General features: G+C 43.4%; 1 protein-coding gene across 7 annotated transcripts; it reads right to left on the bottom strand.

The window, feature by feature from the left end:
- Positions 1-3040: 3040 nt before the first annotated feature.
- Positions 3041-18286, bottom strand: RNF168 (ring finger protein 168). Of its 7 annotated transcripts, none has more exons than XM_013186258.3 (10): positions 18134-18286; positions 14073-14210; positions 12467-12748; positions 11589-12113; positions 11074-11417; positions 9803-9879; positions 7936-8112; positions 7128-7252; positions 6750-6837; positions 3041-5877 (listed from the first exon to the last, which is right to left on the bottom strand). In XM_013186258.3, the coding sequence occupies exons 5-10, from the start codon at positions 11372-11374 to the stop codon at positions 4813-4815; spliced, it is 1833 nt and encodes a 610-aa protein (XP_013041712.3). In that variant the 5' UTR covers positions 11375-11417; positions 11589-12113; positions 12467-12748; positions 14073-14210; positions 18134-18286; the 3' UTR covers positions 3041-4812. The 7 variants fall into 7 exon arrangements, with proteins under 7 accessions (XP_013041712.3, XP_066858560.1, XP_013041713.3 ...); XM_067002459.1 differs by having other exon boundaries at positions 11995-12113; XM_013186259.3 differs by having other exon boundaries at positions 11589-12748.
- Positions 18287-18571: the final 285 nt, after the last annotated feature.

Raw genomic sequence — 18571 nt, 5'->3', positions numbered from 1 at the left:
AGACATTTGCTTTTCAAATCCACAGCGGAGTGCCTTTTGTATTAAGATGCTTTTGTTCCAAATTCAGAAACAAGGGCCTCAACAACAGGCACTCCCAGCCTTTCCTTGCACTACTTGCAGGAACTGCATGTGTAGAAAATACATTTCCCTCTTTTCAGCTGGTTTCCAGCACGGCACAGCGTGTCTCACTTGCTGCTAATGCCATCAGCAGGCTGGAATTTTGCAGAGGAGCACCTTATTAATAGGTAGCAGCCACCCTGAATGCAAACACAAGCAGAGGTTTCCTTAAAAGCCTAAGGTGATTTAAAAACTCACTGCCATAAAATTAGGTAGATCTGTTCCCTTTCTCACTCCTCTTCCTACTTCCCAACCCCACACCAACTCTGGCTCCTATAGGAGCTCTCAGGGAAGCAACCAAGCCAGCCCAAGTATTTAGGGGTTTGGTACTTGCTTTTTTTTTTTTTTGTGCCAGTTGGGTGAGCTGAACTTGTTCACAAAGGGAGGTGGCTGAAGGCAGCAGGTACACTCACCCCTTTGTGCAGCAGTGAACCGTTGTATCAGCTCAGACAACCTAAGTATGGACTCCTGCTTTACGAACACCATTAAGCAGCCATCAGTCACCAACTCCAGCTGCTCACTTGGTCTTCCCTTTCAGTTTCCCGTGCTGTAGCAATATTCCAGCTGTTACCCTCACAAGAAACCATCTAAATCCAATCCGTAGATGCTGCACAAGCAGTGGAAGCAAGGCTGCCACAGATTGAGAAATATTACCATACCAACAAGAATGGCTTCTGCTCGTGATTCAGTGCTCTTAGCTTATGGATTCTGCCTGTAGTTATGTCTGCGCTTGGCAACTGTAGACAAAGAATTAAAAAATTAAGTTGCATGATCTGACAGTATTTGGGTAACTAACACTCAGAAGCAAAGGAATCATTAACCAACCCAAACCAATCAAAGATATTTCCCCTGCTTCAAGTACCTGGATTGTAACAACAGAAAGAGTTGCTGGTGCAACCAAAATCCACTCAGCAGTGGCTGAATTCTACCCTCTAACAAGAAAAATATAGAAGAAGCTAAAGAGGAGCCTCCTAAGGCCTATTGTGCCATGCATGCTGTATGATCATTTGGGGGATCTGAGAAGGCTGTTGGACTGGCCTTCTGGTATAGGTTATAACTTTTATGCGTTTTGCAGTTCAATTAGGTGTTTAGCTAATGATTGACTTCTTAGTCTTGTTTATTTTCCCCATCCTGCAACAGCCTTTAACTTGTTCTACGCATGTGACATACATTTATAAAACAAGGATTATTATTATTTTACCTAGTCCAAGCCAAAGCTATAGTGAATTCTAAGCAGCTGAGAAAGTATAGTTACAGAACTAAGAAACAAATCTACATCTTCAGGGTACAAAAAGTTAAAAGACTGACCCAGTAAGCTTCAAAAATAATGGCTCTTATGTAAGAGGTCATTGGTACAATGAGAGGACAAAATCCATCAGGCAAGAAAAAAATACACAAAACCCCCGAATCCTTTACCACCACTCCTCCAGCAAGTGTACATCTACCCTAGAATTCACATCTGTACAATTTAGGCCTTTGAAATGGCTTCTTTTTGTGATTTTTATATTTATTTGCAGTGGAATCATAGCTGTAGGATTTGCTATTGATGGCAAGGAAGTAAGTCTGTAAGATGCAAAAAAGCCCCCAATTCTTATTCAACTTCTAACTGGGATTAGTTTAGTGCATGTCATAAACCTTAGCTATAAGAGACACGTAACTGCTACGTTAAGAGGGAAGAGAAAGAATCCACAGAACAGCTTTGGAGGAAAAGGGAATGGAACTGGCGTTAACTGGCAACGCCATATGCTGGATGTGCTGAGCTACACCCTGGTGCATGTGTGCTGGAGGAAAGCCTTCCTTCTCCCCTGCCCTCTCTGTCCTCCTTGCTTTCTGTCACCCTTTAGCATCTTGAACTGGATGACAGAGAGCCCCAAGCACCACAGCTGAGTGGGACTTGTGTTGTTGGTTGTTTGAACGTACTCAGCTAGACTGCACGATGCTACCCAATTAAGCTGTTTTTTAAACAGAATGCCATCTTGTGGCTTTGCATATATTATTTGGTGTCGTCTTGTTACAGGGATGGAATTAGCCCCAAAACAATGAGACCACTAAATAAGTTGAAACCTGATAAAGAACAAAGCCATCAGGGGATATGTATCTTACTTCCAATTCCCTTCCTTTGAGCTCTTGAGTTTTTAATCTAGATATTCATCTGTACGATCACATATACTTCCTTTTCTCTTTTTTTCACTAAGAATCTATCAAACATCAGGATTTGGCTGTAAAAGTATCTTCCACGCCAGCACTGCGGTTCTGCAGTATAATGATGGTTGATCTGGGGAAAACACAGTAATTAACTAGGGCCAGAAGCTGTACGGCATGTAAGATTAATTCTTAAGATACAAAAGGCTTGCAGCTCAAAATACTTCAGGTTCAGACCCCTTCAGTGTTAGACAGTGAAGGCAGTGATTAAGAAGAACAAGGCAAACATTCAAACTGTTTGAGGGGTACAGAAGTACGATCAGGACCAAAGAACCTCAAACTGCAGAGAGCTGTACCAGGCATAAATTATAGGGTTTTGGTAGCAGGTGCCAGCACCTGTAGGAGGCCAGGAATTGCCTTTTACCACTCAAAATCTGTTCCAACCAGCTCCAAAATGCTAAGCACCAGAACTTGAAAAATAAAATCAGAGGAGCATGTGGTGCCTTTGCTCAGACTTACTTGAGAAAGGTCTGCAGTCGGCAGATCTGTGCTCTTGGAAGGAGGTGCTCCATGCCAGAGCAGAGACTGTCTTCTGACCAAGTTAAGAACAACTCTGATGTTTGATAAATTGACTGTAAGATGGGGCTGAGCAGAGACTTTAGAACAAAACTTTCTCTTCAGCTATTCTGAAAATATAGGGTTTACTTACTACATGCTTATGACTAGAAAAGCCAGGTGTCATTAGCCCCAAAACAGTCAATACCTCTGCCTTCAAGAACACTGTAATCAATGAACGAATATATTTGACAGCCTAGATAAGACACAAACAAACAAAACAAAAGTAACAATGATACAGAAACTGATCCATATTGAAGGCTTCCAGCACAGTGGTGGAGGCAGCATTGGAAAAAAATGAATTATGTGCAGCAGGTTGCCTGCCGCAGCTTTCTCAAGAAGCGTCTTTGAAGAGGCTGTTTATTTAGGAGAAACCCACCACTATTAGAGACATGCAAGCAAAGAAAAAAAATATCACATTTTTGGGTCAGTTTATGCTTTCAATACATTTTTTTAAACTTAAAAAACACCAGAAGTTACTGCTTTGAAACATTTGTTACAAACATCTCAGAGCCGAGTTGAAAGTTCATAGATGGTTCCATGAGTCCATGAGGTTCCAAAAAAAGTACACATTTGAAACACTTCCTACCTTCAGTTATTAGCACACATATTTTAGCAGCATAGGTTGGTGTTTTTCTCTCATTCAAAAACATATACTTGAGCAATATATCATTACATGGAAAGAAAGGCCAAGAGATGGCTTCACAACAGCAGTACAGAAAACAATATAACAGGAATACTTCCTCTGCTGACTAGCAGCTAGTCAGCTTTTCCAGAGGCCTCAACTTCCCACAGCTGTCACCCTCCCCACACATCTGGGTTGTAATTCCTTTCAGTGATGTTACTTTTAAACCCAACTGGAAAACAGTATTTGGTAGTCCTCAAAAAAAAAAAAAAAAAAAAACAAAAAACAACCCAAGCCACAACAGTTAAGAGTCAGGCATGGTAGCTGAACTCCAGTTGAAAGTTAAATGAATCTTTAGGGTTGTTAAGTCATTACTGACAACTCCAGTTTCCATTTGCTTTTCCCCTTTCGGTTTTTGTTTTTGGTTTTGTAACTGTCTCCTGGACTAATAATTTTTGAATATATATACTTTTAATCAGACTCAACAGTTTGCATATGAAAGTTAAATAGCAGTAAATGTAGGCAGTATTGTATAAGAATAAAGTTACAAAATACTAGCACTAAGAAAACAAAATTAACAGAGGTAAAAATGAACAGAGTACATACAAGCCCACAACCAGTTAGATTATCAGCATCTCTAAGAGATTCTTGCCTCTGGCTGTGGGGGAACGATCCGTTTTTTCCCCTCTGACTAAGAAAGGGGCTACTACGCGGCAGGTTGAGGGGGAGGGAAGGAGCGTGTTTGCAAGGCTGTCTGGTTATACCCTTGCTAACTGCCAGGCAAACTGCGCAATTCAGCAAACAGACCAAATTCCAGTAACGTGCTTCAGTTTAACAGAACAGCGGCTGTGCCGAGTGAAGCCTCGATCTCGGTCAGCAGACTACTAGAGACACAGAGTCACCTCTCATTTCATATCTGGGAGATGTGCATCTTTCTCTTAGAAGGCTCCGAATTCTTATTCTAACATAAGACCAACAGTTATCTCAGATTTTAAACACTAAAGAGTATTTACACTCAAAATTATAACAAACAAACAAACTTGCAAATGCAAGTCGTAGAAAATAAGCCATAGTCAAGAAGAGGCCAATTAAAATTTTTAAAGTCTAGGGACAACAGTTACTAAAACTTCTCAGAAACATTCACTGCAAGTTTTAATAAGCAGACAGTTTTGGTTGCTCTTGTAGCCTAAAGCGATCCCGTCAAAACCATCACCTTTTCAACTGTTTAGAGGGAGCTTTGCCTAACACAGGGGAAAGCATTACCATGGTTTTAATTCTGATCCTTTCCACCATGTGTCTGTGGTTCTGTTGCTCTACTCCGCAACAGGGCTTTTAAACATTTGAAGGATTGTCTTTTGCTCTTTTTTAGGCAAGGAACAAATATCATTTGAGTCACTGGTATTAACGACACAATTCAAAACGTTTCCACCCTTCAGGCCAGGTGACTTCATCCGGACTCTGGTAGGAGACTGCCAGTTTTCATTGCATGAACCTTTCCGAACCTTGCGGTGATTTGTTTCAGTCTGTTTTTTTGGTAGCTTCATGTCTTTTGCCTTCTTACAACTTCCCTTTCTAGCAGAAGAGTCTTTCGCAGACTGAGGTGCTTTGGTGCGAAGAAGGTACTCATCGGGAGAGCCTTTTTGTCGATTGAGTGACCTTTCCTCCTTGTTGAGCTGTCTTTGCAGCTGCAGGGCCAGAAGCCTATCCTGCTCCTCTTGCAGACGCCTTTCATAGAGCTCCTGCTCAAAGGCTTTCTGCATTTGCAAGTCAAAGTCATTTATCTGCTCCCCTTGGTCCCCTGAAGTTTCTGGGAAAGTTCTTCTCCTCTTATCAAGCACACCCAAGTCAACCACTGCTTCAGCCAGTGGTTCCAGAGATTTTCTTTTTGGAGTCTCCATACTGTTCTGCAAGCTCTCTGGTATCTTTTCATCTGGGTTTCCAGCCACCTTCATGAGATCACATATCACACTTTTGCTGTTAGACATCATAGAATTTGATGCTGACTGAATACAAGCACTAGTTTCAGCACAGTTTTCAAGGCTTATGCGTTCTACATGTGTTAAACTGTCACTGTCCAACTCTACTCCGTCTTCTCCTTTAGTTCCAGGAAGAACTGGTCTAGCCCCTTCCCCTTCTGCAACTCCACAAAGCGTATCCGGAACTTCAGCTGCCAGACAATTTGGCCCAGGTGATCTTTTCTGCTTGACAGTGGTGGTCTCCTCTGAAGTTGAGGCACTTAAGTAGTTCATGCATGACTCCAAAAACGAATCCTGAGCAGTGGAAGACTTGGTCACACCAGACAGCTGTGGAGACAACGTTGGCATTTCCTCTTGCTCATCTTGCCACACAGTACTGCTGCCTTCATTGTTACTGGTCTCCTGAAGGAAAGAGAGACACCCCTAATTAAATAAGTTTATTAAAAGTCAATGGGTGTGAATAAAATCAAATGCAAATCTCATTTATCATAGCCGCACTGTTCATAACTACTCAAGGATATTAACTTGGATTCTTCTTTAAAAAGAATAGAATTGTTAAATAATACTGGAAGTGTGTAGAACAATCTGTTGCAGCCTGGCTAAAGGACTGGAAACAACTGCGGCATTCTTCTGCTATCAATGTCTCAAATCAACTGTTCAAGATATTAGTCTGCTCATCTTCTTTAGCAGTCTAGCAGGAGATACAAAGAGACAGACAGACACGAATTAATGAAAATCAGAGTGCAACCTCCTCGAATGAGCTCCAGAATGATCATTAGTTTTATACACCACCACTTGCAGCCCAGAGCTCATTGAAGATCTTCGTGTAAACAGCATTTACTCCTTCTGAAACCAGGAGTATGCATTATTGAAATCATCAAAAAAGCTACAGAATTAGAGGAAAAACTCAAGGTAATTAAAATTGTCCGTGGACGAGTGATGGTCTGTGAATTGAGTAGACTCAGGTATCCTGGAGCAGACAGATAGCACACGAGATACAAGGAGACTTGAACTTCAAAGTTTTCTCAGTACTTAAGTTTAGTTAACTGGAGTCTTTACATAGATACATAGGGGAACTACCAAATAAGCTGTAGGTGTGTGTCTGCTGACTATCGAGCATGGTTTCTTCCCTTTCCACTTCTGGGAATCATGAATGCTGAAGGCAGTTCAAGATGGGAAAGCTGAATTGCACAGTGCTGATGGGCATTACTATAGGCAAGGCGGAGAATACCCTGGAATTACTAACACTGAGATTAAGAAATGATTCTAGTTACCACAGAGCCAGAGTCACTCCTGCCTCCTTCTGTTGCTCTGGAGAATGAAGTTGATCCCGATGTACGATGATGCTTTGGAGACAGATACCTTAAAGGAGAGGAAAGTATACCTTTTAATTTTTTTTTCTCCTTGAATTGCCAGTGCTTTGCATTAATCATCATCTCAGGTTCATTCTGATAATGAAAAACAAAAGAAGGGTAAGGGTTTCCCTTCTCCTCCATATTATCCTATAAGATATTTTAACATTCAGTAGCTTACATTTATCCAAATTATCATGGGAAGCCAGGCTGCAAGATTCCAAGGAACCACATGGAGCAGAAAGACGTTATATCAAGAAACAGATCACTAATCATAAAACAGAAACTTGGCCTTCTTACTTCTGAATGTCTCCAGAGCTGCTTGGTTTGCTCTTCAACTTGCACAAATTAGCTGTGAATGATGCACATGAGAGGCTGTCTCCTGGTGAAGGACTGCTGAGCACACGTTCTCTGGAACTGTCATTCTTCAATGGCAAGGAAAAATAGCATTATGTAAAACAAAACAGAAACAGAACTACTATTGTCCTTCTGTTACAAAATTAGTTACTTTTAACCAAGGAATTCCAGAACTGTGAGTAAAAGGTAATTATGGAATAAGAAACATTGAATATTCTGTATGCTTTCCTGTATCTGGCAGTAAGGGACAAGAGGTTTTGGTTCTCAAATTACCTTATTAGGACTATTAGCAGATAGCAAAAAAGCAACCAACAAAAACCACAAACAAAAGCTCCCCCCACCCCTCCCAAAAACAAAACAAGTTAAATTTTCTCAAATGTCATCATGTTCCTTTTTCCAGTACAGGAGGATATAGACCTCAATTTCTTCCAAAATAGTGTTTTTTTAATTCACAGGGAAATGGAAGTAGTCAGAAGAAAAACAATGTTTTAAAACGTTTCACAGCAAGAACTTCCTGCACCCATTTCAGGTTCCTATTATACAGTTAGGAACGCTTGGGGTATTTCACACTCTCACTGGTTCTTCAAGAGTTAACAGTCAGTCAAGGATCTAACATACCAATGGCTGACAACAGCTTCCAGCTACAATTCAGATAAATGTAAGTTATTCCGAAGTTTAACTTTTGCTCTGAAAAGCCTAAGTTGCTTTCATTAAATGAACATCAGTAAATGTCCCCTTCGTGTTAACTCACCAGGCTGTTGCTCAGCTCCCATGCCAATTCTTCATCTTGTTTAAGCTGTTTCTCCATCTCCTTCTGTCTTTCTTCTGCCAGTCTGCGTTCCTCCTCTTCTTCTGCTAGCAGCCTTTGAATGTATTCCTCACTCGCCTTGTTTTCCTCTTGTTCGTGTGCTCGCCTTTCTGCCTCCACCTGAAGAAGTTTGGGTTTTTTTTAGGCATCTGGTTACTACTGTCAGACCACACTTTACATCAAAACCTCAACTGAGGCTCCTTCGGTGGGGACGATCCACTCCTCACAAAGACACCGCACACTTCAAAGACAGTATTTAATTGCAGAACTCTCCAAAAATGTAAGAATCGAATAGATACTGTGTGCAGAGTCTTCAGTTTGATACCAGCGACCTACCTTTTTTCAAATGAACACAAATAACACAGGGAATGAACAATTAAGAAAGAGAATGCTGTGTATTCATTACTGAAGCTCATTTAATCAGTCTGTTTTACTCAGAGAGTGAAATCAAGAAGGCAAGTACAAGACCAAAGCCAAAACAGTTCCAGATTTTTGTATCTGCTAGTCCCAAATCCTTTATGTGCACCTCAGGACCTGCAAAAGCCATTTCAGTACGTGTGAGTATGAATGCAGATAGTGAAAGGGCGATACTAATCCCGGAGGAACTCCTCTGTGCAATTTTGGGAAACATGAGGAGAGCTGCCTGGGTGTTCTGCTGTGCTTGTACCTCCACGCATTTCCTAGCTTGTGAAGCACACCTCCTTGAAGGGACAAGCCAGCATATGCTGCTGGCTCAACTGAGATGCTGAGGTAGGCAGGAGAGTTAACTGGCACAAGAAAACTTGGGAAATGCTGGCTTATGTCAAACACAAGGAAGCCTGTCCTCTTTACTGCAGGAGGCTGGCGAGGCGCTCGATTGCAAGTACCACGTATATTTATCCCACTCTCGCAGTCTTCCCTAGGCAACCATTTGCAGCTACTGTTAGAGAAAAAAAACACACAGAACTGCAGAGGCTGTGGCCTCACCCAGTACAGCCTTGTGTAGATTTTTATTTAAAGCAAATGGGAAGGCTCAATTCAAATGAAATCATTCCAGCTATCTCGCTGTACTTCCTGCAGAGCATGCTTGAACAGGAACATTAACAAAATAAAAGTTTAAAGTCCCTGAGCCTTTAGATAAAAAGAAACAAAAAAAGACCATAAAAAAATAATCTGCCCCTCAGCCTTGACTTGGAGTGATGGACACTAAGGCTGCAGTATGTCAGTTCGATTAATACTTGAAGGTGGCAAAAGCTGAAACTGCCACCAGAAAATGCAGCCGTTAGCCAGCATAAATAGCTGAGCAAACAATGGCTGCTCGTTCAGCTTGTGCCAACTGTGTGTCTGAACTGCAGACTGCCACCTCCCACTGCTGGCAGCCGCCGTTTGACCTTGCCAAAATGCACGCACTCCATCCTTCCTCTCTTCCTTCCACGTGGTATGTACACCGCCCGAGTGACACACCGGCGGCAGCACAGTTCAGCATCGCAACCAGATGTGGAATGCCCTTGAGGGTTGCTTCTGCTTGTTTCTTATCTCTGCATGCTCAGCCCTGATATCAAGTTCTCTTCCTTATTCACGATTTCTTATATGCAGAGGTTACAAAGCCTTGTTATATATAGCTTTGTGACTGTGTAGCTTTCTTAGAGTCTCTTCAGTAAAGGATAAAAATTTAATTCACGCTTTGCAAACAACCAGTGTGCTCTTGCAGCAACAATCCCCTTTTAAGTATCTTCTTTGTCTGATAAATAACATTTCAACTGTTTGTGGGAACAATTAAAATAACCAGATACAAAGCATTTCTGCTTTTATATATATTTTTTAGACTTACCTTGCTAACCTCTGCTTCATATTCCTGTCTCAGTTCCCCAGGTTTGCTCAGCTGGTGTTGTGGATGAGGGACACAGACTAATTCAGAAGAAGGGAGGATGGGGAGAGTGAGTAACAAAGCAAGACCGTGACAGTCAACAACAAGTTTTTAACAAAAAAACACTTCCATGCCCTGTCACAGGAATGACTTAAGTCATGCCTTATGAACAAGGTATAAAGACAGCAATAGTAATGAGGTTATTGCTGCACAACAAAGCAGCAAGAACAGTCAGTATTTTCCAAGCACTGTATACTGAGCAAATATATATGCTGATCATAACTTATGTCTTGCTTTTTGCAATTAATTATTTCACTCTAAGTGGAAAAAGTAAAACAACACGTCTTAGAGCCATCCTACCAAAGGAGGTCAAAACGCTATTCACTGAAATATGTATGTACTTTGTTTTCTGCTAAGAATGTTATGTTTTATGCACCCAGCTAGAATACTACAACCTCCTGAGAGGTCAAATCAGCCCTTCAAAATATTCATTCTACATCAATTTAACATAACAGACCTAAAATATACTAAGAACAATCTGCTCATGTGTTTTGTTCTTTTCCTGAGGAATTTTAAGGTTACTATATCCATCATTCTCTGATGTGTGTTAAACACTCAAGGTCAGTGCTGTTACTGACCAAGCCGGCAAGGATAAGGAGAGGTGCAGGAAAAAAAGTGTTGCCTCTCCCAGATTAGCCTCCCCCAGATATTGACTGTCAGACGAGATCAAATTTTAAGAGAGCTTACAACATAATAAACCCCCAAACCCTTCTTCTACGAATTAGTGAGATTTTGCTTCCTTTTGTCCAACCTCACAATTTTAGGCTCTATGATTCCTGGATAGGCTGAAGCTCTGGAATTTCTAATCAAACTTATTAAGAACATCTGCAAGTTGAAAAAAAAAACAAACTACTTCACTTACCTGACAGTGATGAACACAAACACTTACAGATTTTATAGCTGAAGTTGAGTCAGTAACAAAAAGCTGTCTTTGCAAGGGCAGGGAACCATACAACAACACTTTGTGCAAAAAGCACGAGCAACTATCTACTTAAATGATGAGACAATACAACTTCTCTGCCTTGCAAGTCCTTTTCATGGAACAGCTCTGATACCACACCTTCTAGCAATAACACAGCATGTCTATGGACAGTTTCTTCTGTCACAACAGCCCAAGTCCACTAATTACTTTGGTAAAAGCAAAGACAACCCAGGACAAGTCACATTTTACTTACTTTCCTCTTCCAAATCCTGTCCGTTAATTCTACGCTCGCATTCCTTTGGATAATTCTTCTGAATCTTTTCCCAGAACTCCCAGTTGATAAGAGTGTTTCTGCGGGCATTATATCGTGCCCAAGAAGAGACTCGACGCCGACAAAAAGGGCAACAAAGACTGGCATTTTCAACTGTCAGCTGGAAACAAGAATTACAGAGGGTGTGGTTGCACGGTAGTGTCACAGGCTCCACAAAGATCTCCATGCAAATTTGACACAGGCAGTCAGCTAAGGAAAGAGGAGCCTCCGATTTCTTCGACATATTGACTCGAAGCTCAGGAACAGGACTAATATAACATCAGTACCTGAAAGCAGAAAGAAACTTGTATTTTGCTTGTCTTAACAAATGTAATAGAGAACACTGTTCCATAAGCACCTTATGAAAACCTTAGCATATTTAAGAAGTCTGATTAATTCACTACTTTTGCTTGCAATCGCAGAAATTCTTGACTTACAAAGGAAGACACAGGTCTTACCAGAAGTCACTATAGCAGGGCTTCCTACAGTAGCTTCCAGTGTACTGTAGCAGGTACTTCAGAGGATAGCAAGGAGGTAGTAAGAAGAAAGGAGAAAGAGTAAAAATTCTTCCAACATTTATTCTCTAATAGTTATAAGCTATGCTCACGTTTAGCAGATGATATTGCAGTCACTGAATCAACCCTCAAAACAGACCATTTTTTGGTGTATGCACATCCTTCAAAAGCTGCTTCTACTACAGATTTAATTCTGGTATTTTCTAAAGGTGAAATACAGCATTTTCCCTGAGCATCAGAGGAGGTTTTTCCTTGGAGAGAAAGTTCTTCCTCATTCATTCATTTGCTTAAGCTGGAACTTGAAAGTCAAAACACTTTTCAGACTCACAAACATAATCAGAGAACTAACCAATGCATTCAACACTTCAGCATCTTCCACGATGACTTGTATGACTTAAAATGGTGGGGATCATCCAACCTTTCCGCTACCAACCATCCTCAAAGGACTTTTCACTTGGCCCACAAATGCTGTGGAACAGAAAACAAAAATAAAGGGCTACCCCCAAACAGGAAAATCAACAAAAATACTACTTTTCAAGTTACAGAGATTTAAGAAAGTTCTTTCAAGCTCCACAAAACAGCCGACAACAGAAAGACAGGAGAACTTTCTGACAGAAAGGCTGTAATTTCAGTTCAATCTTAAATGATCCACATAGGAATTTGACAACGAGACAGATCTATATTAAGGCAGGTTTTAGCGGTTCTGTTCTTCCTTCACTGATAAAGCAAATCCTTTATTTTTTAGAAAGGATGCTAGGTAACATTGAAACACCCAGTTGTACAAGTCTTTGTAACAAACCACCTAAAATGTCCATATATACCTCTTCTGGACCAAGCAATTTTAATGGTTACGCGCACAGAAAAATTAGCGCCTGCGAAGTAGGCTAAACGTGGATCTTCAAGAACGAGAGGCGGGAAATGACAGCGTGCAGGTGGCTGCACGACGCAGGGGTCTCACAGCTGAGCGCTCCTCTCACAGATGGGCGACGCAGCTCCACCTCGGAGACGGAGGAAGCGAAGCGGGCAGCTCGGGCCTCTGCTGGGCCGACGACTGCAGGCTCTAAGCAGGTTCCGGATCCCCAAACGGAGCGGCCAGCGCGGCACTAGCACATTAATACCTCATTAAAACACACAAACAACCACCAACGGGAACAAACACAGGGGACAGGCACTGCGAGGAGCAGCAGGGAACAGCACACGGGCGGGCCTCTCGCTGACCGGGCGCTTAAGGGGAGCAGGCCGCGGTGCAGAGGGCGGCGGGGAAGGGCAGCGCAACGCCCGCGGGCGGCCGAAGGCGGGGAGGCCGCGGAGCGACCCCGCTGCGGGGCGGGGAAGGAAGGGGAAGGGAAGGGGCCCGAGGCCTGGCGCTGGGGAGGCCGGGCCGAGGGGCGAATCCCGGCGAGAAAGCCCGCGGAGCCGCGGCCGCGCTCCCCTCAGGCCCGCCGCCCGAGCCGCCGCCACCCGCCCAACGGCCCGGCCCGCCCCGGCCCTCACCTCCCCTCCGCCCCGCCGCGCTCCCCTCACGGCCACAGGCCGCAGGCCGCTGGCGGCGGGCTCCCGCTCCCGCTCCTCCCCGGCGGCGCTGGGCCGGCCCCCGGCGGGCTGGGCCTGCCGCCACACACAGCCCGGGCTCGGCCCCCGCCGCGCTGAGGCGCCGGGCGGGGCTGCGGCTGCGGGGCCGCGGCGGGCCGGGGGCGGCCCCCTGCGCCCTGCCCCGCGGTCCGGGTGCTGCTCCCGCACCGAGGGGCGCTGCTCCTGCCCTGCCCGCAGCGCCGGGTGTTCGTATTTTGTCTCGTTACGGCCCTCTCTGTGAAAACGTAGGCCGCTATTTCAGAAATCAAGAGGCGGAGCCCGCAGAATTATTCTGAACTCCGGTTGTACACGCATGTTATTCCATAATTTAGTTCTCTAAACGAATGTTTAAGTGAGGAACAGTTACCCGCCATTCTGGCTTAAAGGCACCTAGGCCTGAATGTTTCCAGAGCCTGTTCCAGAACCTGGTCTCAGCATTCCCACTCAGAGGACAGGAAAACCAAACAAACACACTACTGAAGTCTAACCACAGGTGCTAGAAGTATGAATGTCCCGGCCTTACTTAACAGGGGAAGGGAATCGTAGCATTAATGCTCTTTTTTCCTACTTATGGTGGAGACACTTGCTTAAAAAGTCTTTCTGCACTCTTGGAAGTGGTATGACTCTCTTTAAACCATATAAATGTTTAGTTTGAAGAAGCAACTGTCTACTACTTGAACCAAAGGAAACTTAGTATTTCCTCATATTGTCTGTTTCTATCGTACATGGTAAACCAGACTATGTCCAGATTGTATAAACTCATGTTAAAGTGCACATAACTGCACTGGTCTCCCCAGCGTCATCTGCACGTGTAGGAACCAGGACAGGACCGAGCGATCCTTCACCCGCACTCACCTTTCCTCTAGCGTTGATATCTGCGTCGTGTCCCGGCTCATCTCCTTCTCCAGGAGCTCAAACTTCTGTGCCAGTTTCTGCAAGCTTGAGTCCAGATCTTTGAACTGAGTCTCCAAGGATTGCAGCTTATTTTCTACTCTGAGGGATGGAAAATGCATTTTTTTAGAACTTGGGTATCACTGTACAGTGCTTTCTGTCATCGAAGTGGTGACTCCTTCCACTGTGAACAGATCCAGATCAAATCTGAGGTTACTCCAAGCTGCATGAGCACATTTACTGGTTTTACAGATGCATACTCCACTAGAGTTATTTGTTTTCTTACACAGTCTTGGTCTTTTTGACCCTCCCCTGGAGCAGAAGTCTTATAACTTTTAAACACAGATACAGCCACAGGAAAGATCTGTATTTAGATATGTGTGTATATGAGTTGCAGGTGTCAACCGTTTGCATTAACATTAGTGGTGCAAGGTTTCTTTTGTTGTTGTTGTTGTTGTTTTTCCCCTCTAATATATTGTGAGGTGATTTGTACTCTTACTTGTACTGCGATGATCTTCTGAAGCCTTTTCAATTGACATTGAACAGAACTTCTCATTCTTCCCCAGATTAAAAATGACACCAATAATAAGCCAAGCCACCCACATTATGTTACTGTTCTCTGTTAGCTTTTCCTGCTCTGGTTTTCCCTTTTATGTCTGTTCTTCTGCAGAACAACTGCGTGACAAAGAGACCTTAGAGAAACAGCAATAAGAAAACTGCTGTGTTTTGTAGTTGATATTTCTCCACTTTTTTCATAGTTTTGTATCTGCTATGGTTTTCCTTAACTAAAAAAAAATACATACATACATATATATTTAGATATATAAATATATAAATATTTATATATGTCCTTTCTTAAGAAAGGGGCCAAGAACATAGTCACTTGCATGAGTGTTAAGCTGTTGCTTTACCAGCAATAGCTCCTCCATCTACCTGACTTCCCTTTTCCTGTTTTGGGTAGCATCTGCAGTTGTCCTGAATGACGGAGGAAAATAAAAAGGCATCAGCAGTAGAATATTTTCCTAAGTATCCCTGGCCTTAATTCATTATCTGTCTGGCAGCTTGTAAGGGTCCATCTCTAATGGTTTTCCGTTGTTTCCTGAGGCTAAGACTTCCTTTAGGATCTTGTAAAAGTTGCTTTCATCCTGACCCTACATTTGTAGGGCTTCTCTTGCTTCAACAGGTATTTTATTTCTCAGTCTCTTTTCTCGTGTCACATTAGAGATTTTTGGCTGTTGTTCATATTGGGTGTTGGATGTCAACAGATTATTGTACATGCTGTTGTGTATCATTACTTGATTAACTTGGGGAGGGGGGTTACCTGTTCAAAGTATTTTTGTGTGCATGCTTGCCAAATGAATTTTAGGACTAAAATAGAACTCGCATTGGAAAACTGAACTTGTGTGATATAGAAAAGCAGCAAGTTCCTACGACTGCGAAGAGGTAGTGTATCTTAAAGGGATCGAGTCTGTCTACACAGGCACTGTAGAGCAAGTGTCTGAGATGGGGTGACGTTGGCCCGTAGCTGCTGTGGGTAAGTTCAAGACCCACTTCGTATCTTGAGCTATGCAAATAAACAGGGGTGTAAGAGGATAATGCAGTGTGCACAGAAGCTCTGGTAGCATGAGCTGTAGGAATAACACAAGGATAGCACGCTTTCAGAGATTAGTTGTCAGGAAGCTTGAGTCTTTTCTCCAAGGTTCTCCTGGGGGATGATGAGAGCTTCCTGGGGGAGCCATTTACCTGTGAATTGCTCCGTAAATGCCACTTTATCAGGGTAAATAAGCTTTCATTCTTGCAAGCATTCTTCTATATAAATAATAGTAGAAGCTATGAAAGATCCAAGCATTAACAATACCTTCAGTGCTGTAGTAGTTTTTCAGCAGCCTTGAGGTTGGTGCTTTAACATCTGACCTCTTTTGTTTTTCTGGCACTATTTTGGTATGGGGTGTGGGGTTTATTGCCTGTTTGTGAACTACTCTTGTGTACTTGTGAACATCTGTAGTAAACATTTCAGCATGTGCTAATTTTAGTTCTAAAAATGTCTGTTTGGTTACAAAATAGTGAGACTGATCTCTGTAACTAACCTACTTTTTTTTTTGTAGATTCTGATAGAATCAGTGCTTCAGTCTTTTGATCAAGGGTCTGAATGAAACTTGAGGAAGAATTGATTAAACCTCCTGCTTTCCTTTTAATAATAACTGCTAACCACTTTTTCATTTCACGTGAAGTTACCATTGAGTTGGTAACCTCTAATGTCTGTCTACTGTAGGAACAAACCACTTCTCAATTCTCTACCAGAAAGCTTTTCAAGTTTTTCTTCTGTTAGCATACAGAACTAGAAGATTTGCAGTAAAAACTCTCATACTCCCACTTTCCTGGAAGTGTGGTTCTATGCTTACACTTATTTCCACTGCTCAGGCGCTTCCAGAGAATGACATCTTTCCTTACTTTAGAGCTGCTGCATAGCTTTTTATTTTCCAGGCCAACACAGAGCCCCACACTTCACAGCTCTTCCTCAACACTCATTTCATGATACCAGCTCGCAGCACTCATCTTCCTTCAGTTTCCCACCCAACTAATTTTCACTTTGCCTTTCAGGAGTTGTTCCCATGTTTGTTTCTTTCTGGTGAGGTCTCTAGACTAGGCTTGTATCTTTTTTTTTTTTTTTTCAGTTACTGCTGTGTGAATCAGCCTCATAAAAACTGTTGGTAAATAATGTAAGCATCTTGAGCAGAGGAGCAGTTTTTTACCAGGTCTGTCAGCCAGTGTTAGTGTATAAGCTTTGCATGTAGGTGGAAGGGTTTGGGCTGGGGGGGACACAGGGGTAGCCTCTGTGAGAAGAGGTGGGGGCTGCCCTGTGCTGGTTCTGGCCATCTCTGCACTGGACCCAGTACTCCTGTTACAGTGGCGAGCTGATCTTTGACTGGAGTATTTTCATGATTTGAATATAAAAGCAAGTATCAGTATCGGAAACAATTTCATAAGCAGAAGTACTACATTTCATCAGCAGTGATACTCTCAAAGGACAGTAATAATTCTTACTACATGTAAACCAGAGTGGTATGTGTGACACCTAAGTTGGCAGAAATTTCTTGCTTGATCCCATTTGCACAGCGCAGACAGGAGAGTAGAAGGAACTATGTACGTGACAATGCACTGAAAGGGGACACCAGCTTGCCTGTCTCCTAGCTGTGGAGCGTTTCAGACCCTTTTTCAACTCTCCTTCTTCCCGGAGAGCAGTGTCCGTCGCTTGCATTTGATCCCACTGTTGCTGCCTGCCTGGCTGCTCAGCCACCATCTAGTAGCAATGGTGCTGCCGCACTGCAGTGGAACGTGGGGACGGGTGCCAGCAGGGGCAGCATGTGCCAGGATTACTTTACATGAAGCCAATGAACCTGTCGATCAAGCTCTTTTGCAAGCCTCTTGGAGTACAGGCTTTGGAAATGGAAGGTGACTCAGCGTCACCTATGTCCCAGTTCCTTAGTTACAGTGATTTTCTTTCTCAGAGCATACAAGAAGGGTCTGTTCTTGCCTCCCGTTAACTACAACCACCTATCTTTGAACCCTCTAGATGCTGAAACATTTTCCCAAATTCAGCTCATCCCAGCCCTCCCATTTACAGCTGGACCACAGCGGAGTGCAAACCAGAACTTCCCGTTACCGACAGGCCCCTGGCAACACTTCTCGCAGTGCCAGCCTTCGCTGAACGAGCGCTCGCACAGAATCCTGCAGCAAACAGCCGGCACCAGCAGCTTGGAGCTGGCCAGGATGGCGCTTGTGAAATGCTGCAGCCTGTGGCTCTGTCCCCCTTCCCTCTCCCACAAATAAAGGCAAACCAGAAGATTGCTCATGAACTACCCCCTTGCCATACACCCAATATACATATTTACATCCTATCTACTACCCGTGACAATTTCCAGAGGAAGTAAAGGTTCGTCTTGCTAACAGACCACCACAGCCACAGTCTTCTCTCCCCCTGCCCCTTGCCCCCTTCCATAGTACTTGCACAACCGTTTGATGACCTGTTCAATGTCTTGCTCAGCGCGCGCAGGGATATGCTGTCTTTAGGCATCTTCCTGGAGAACAAGAGAAGAAATAAAGCTGGAGCGGGCTTGAACCTCTCCTGACGCAGGCAACACGGACAGGAGCTCTGACTCCTGCTGGAGGTTGTTTGCACTGGGGCTTTTTATAGACCGTATATCCAAATATAGCTCACAGATGCATGGACACATGCTCCCGAACATGTTACATACCAAATTACGCATCTGGACCTCTTCCCCTGACCCACTGATCTTGTCTGTCTTCAGACATAACATGAATTTAAAGGTGACGATGAGAATGGGGAATCTACGCTAGCCTGCTTGTTTGCTGTTTAGGCTTTATTTAGCTATACTGCCCAACAGCTCCTCTCTTGGGCCAAAGTCTGCGAAAGGCTGTACAAGCAGATTGCCGTTGGGTTG

Source organism: Anser cygnoides, chromosome 9, assembly GCF_040182565.1.
Source record: "Anser cygnoides isolate HZ-2024a breed goose chromosome 9, Taihu_goose_T2T_genome, whole genome shotgun sequence".
Classification (NCBI taxonomy): Eukaryota; Metazoa; Chordata; class Aves; order Anseriformes; family Anatidae; genus Anser; species Anser cygnoides.
Note: the sequence above shows the minus strand (reverse complement) of the source record. Positions and strands in the feature narration are given on the sequence as shown.

Bases quoted from the DNA above. Each gene is read 5' to 3' on its own strand.
- RNF168 (XM_013186259.3), bottom strand. From the start codon at position 11,374: ATGTCGAAGAAATCGGAGGCTCCTCTTTCCTTAGCTGACTGCCTGTGT. The intron at 7,253-7,935 runs GTGAGTTAACAC...TTGCCATTGAAG, and splicing joins GGGAGCTGAGCAACAGCCTG to AATGACAGTTCCAGAGAACG. The intron at 5,878-6,749 runs GTAACTAGAATC...TCTTTCCTTCAG, and splicing joins GGAGTGACTCTGGCTCTGTG to GAGACCAGTAACAATGAAGG.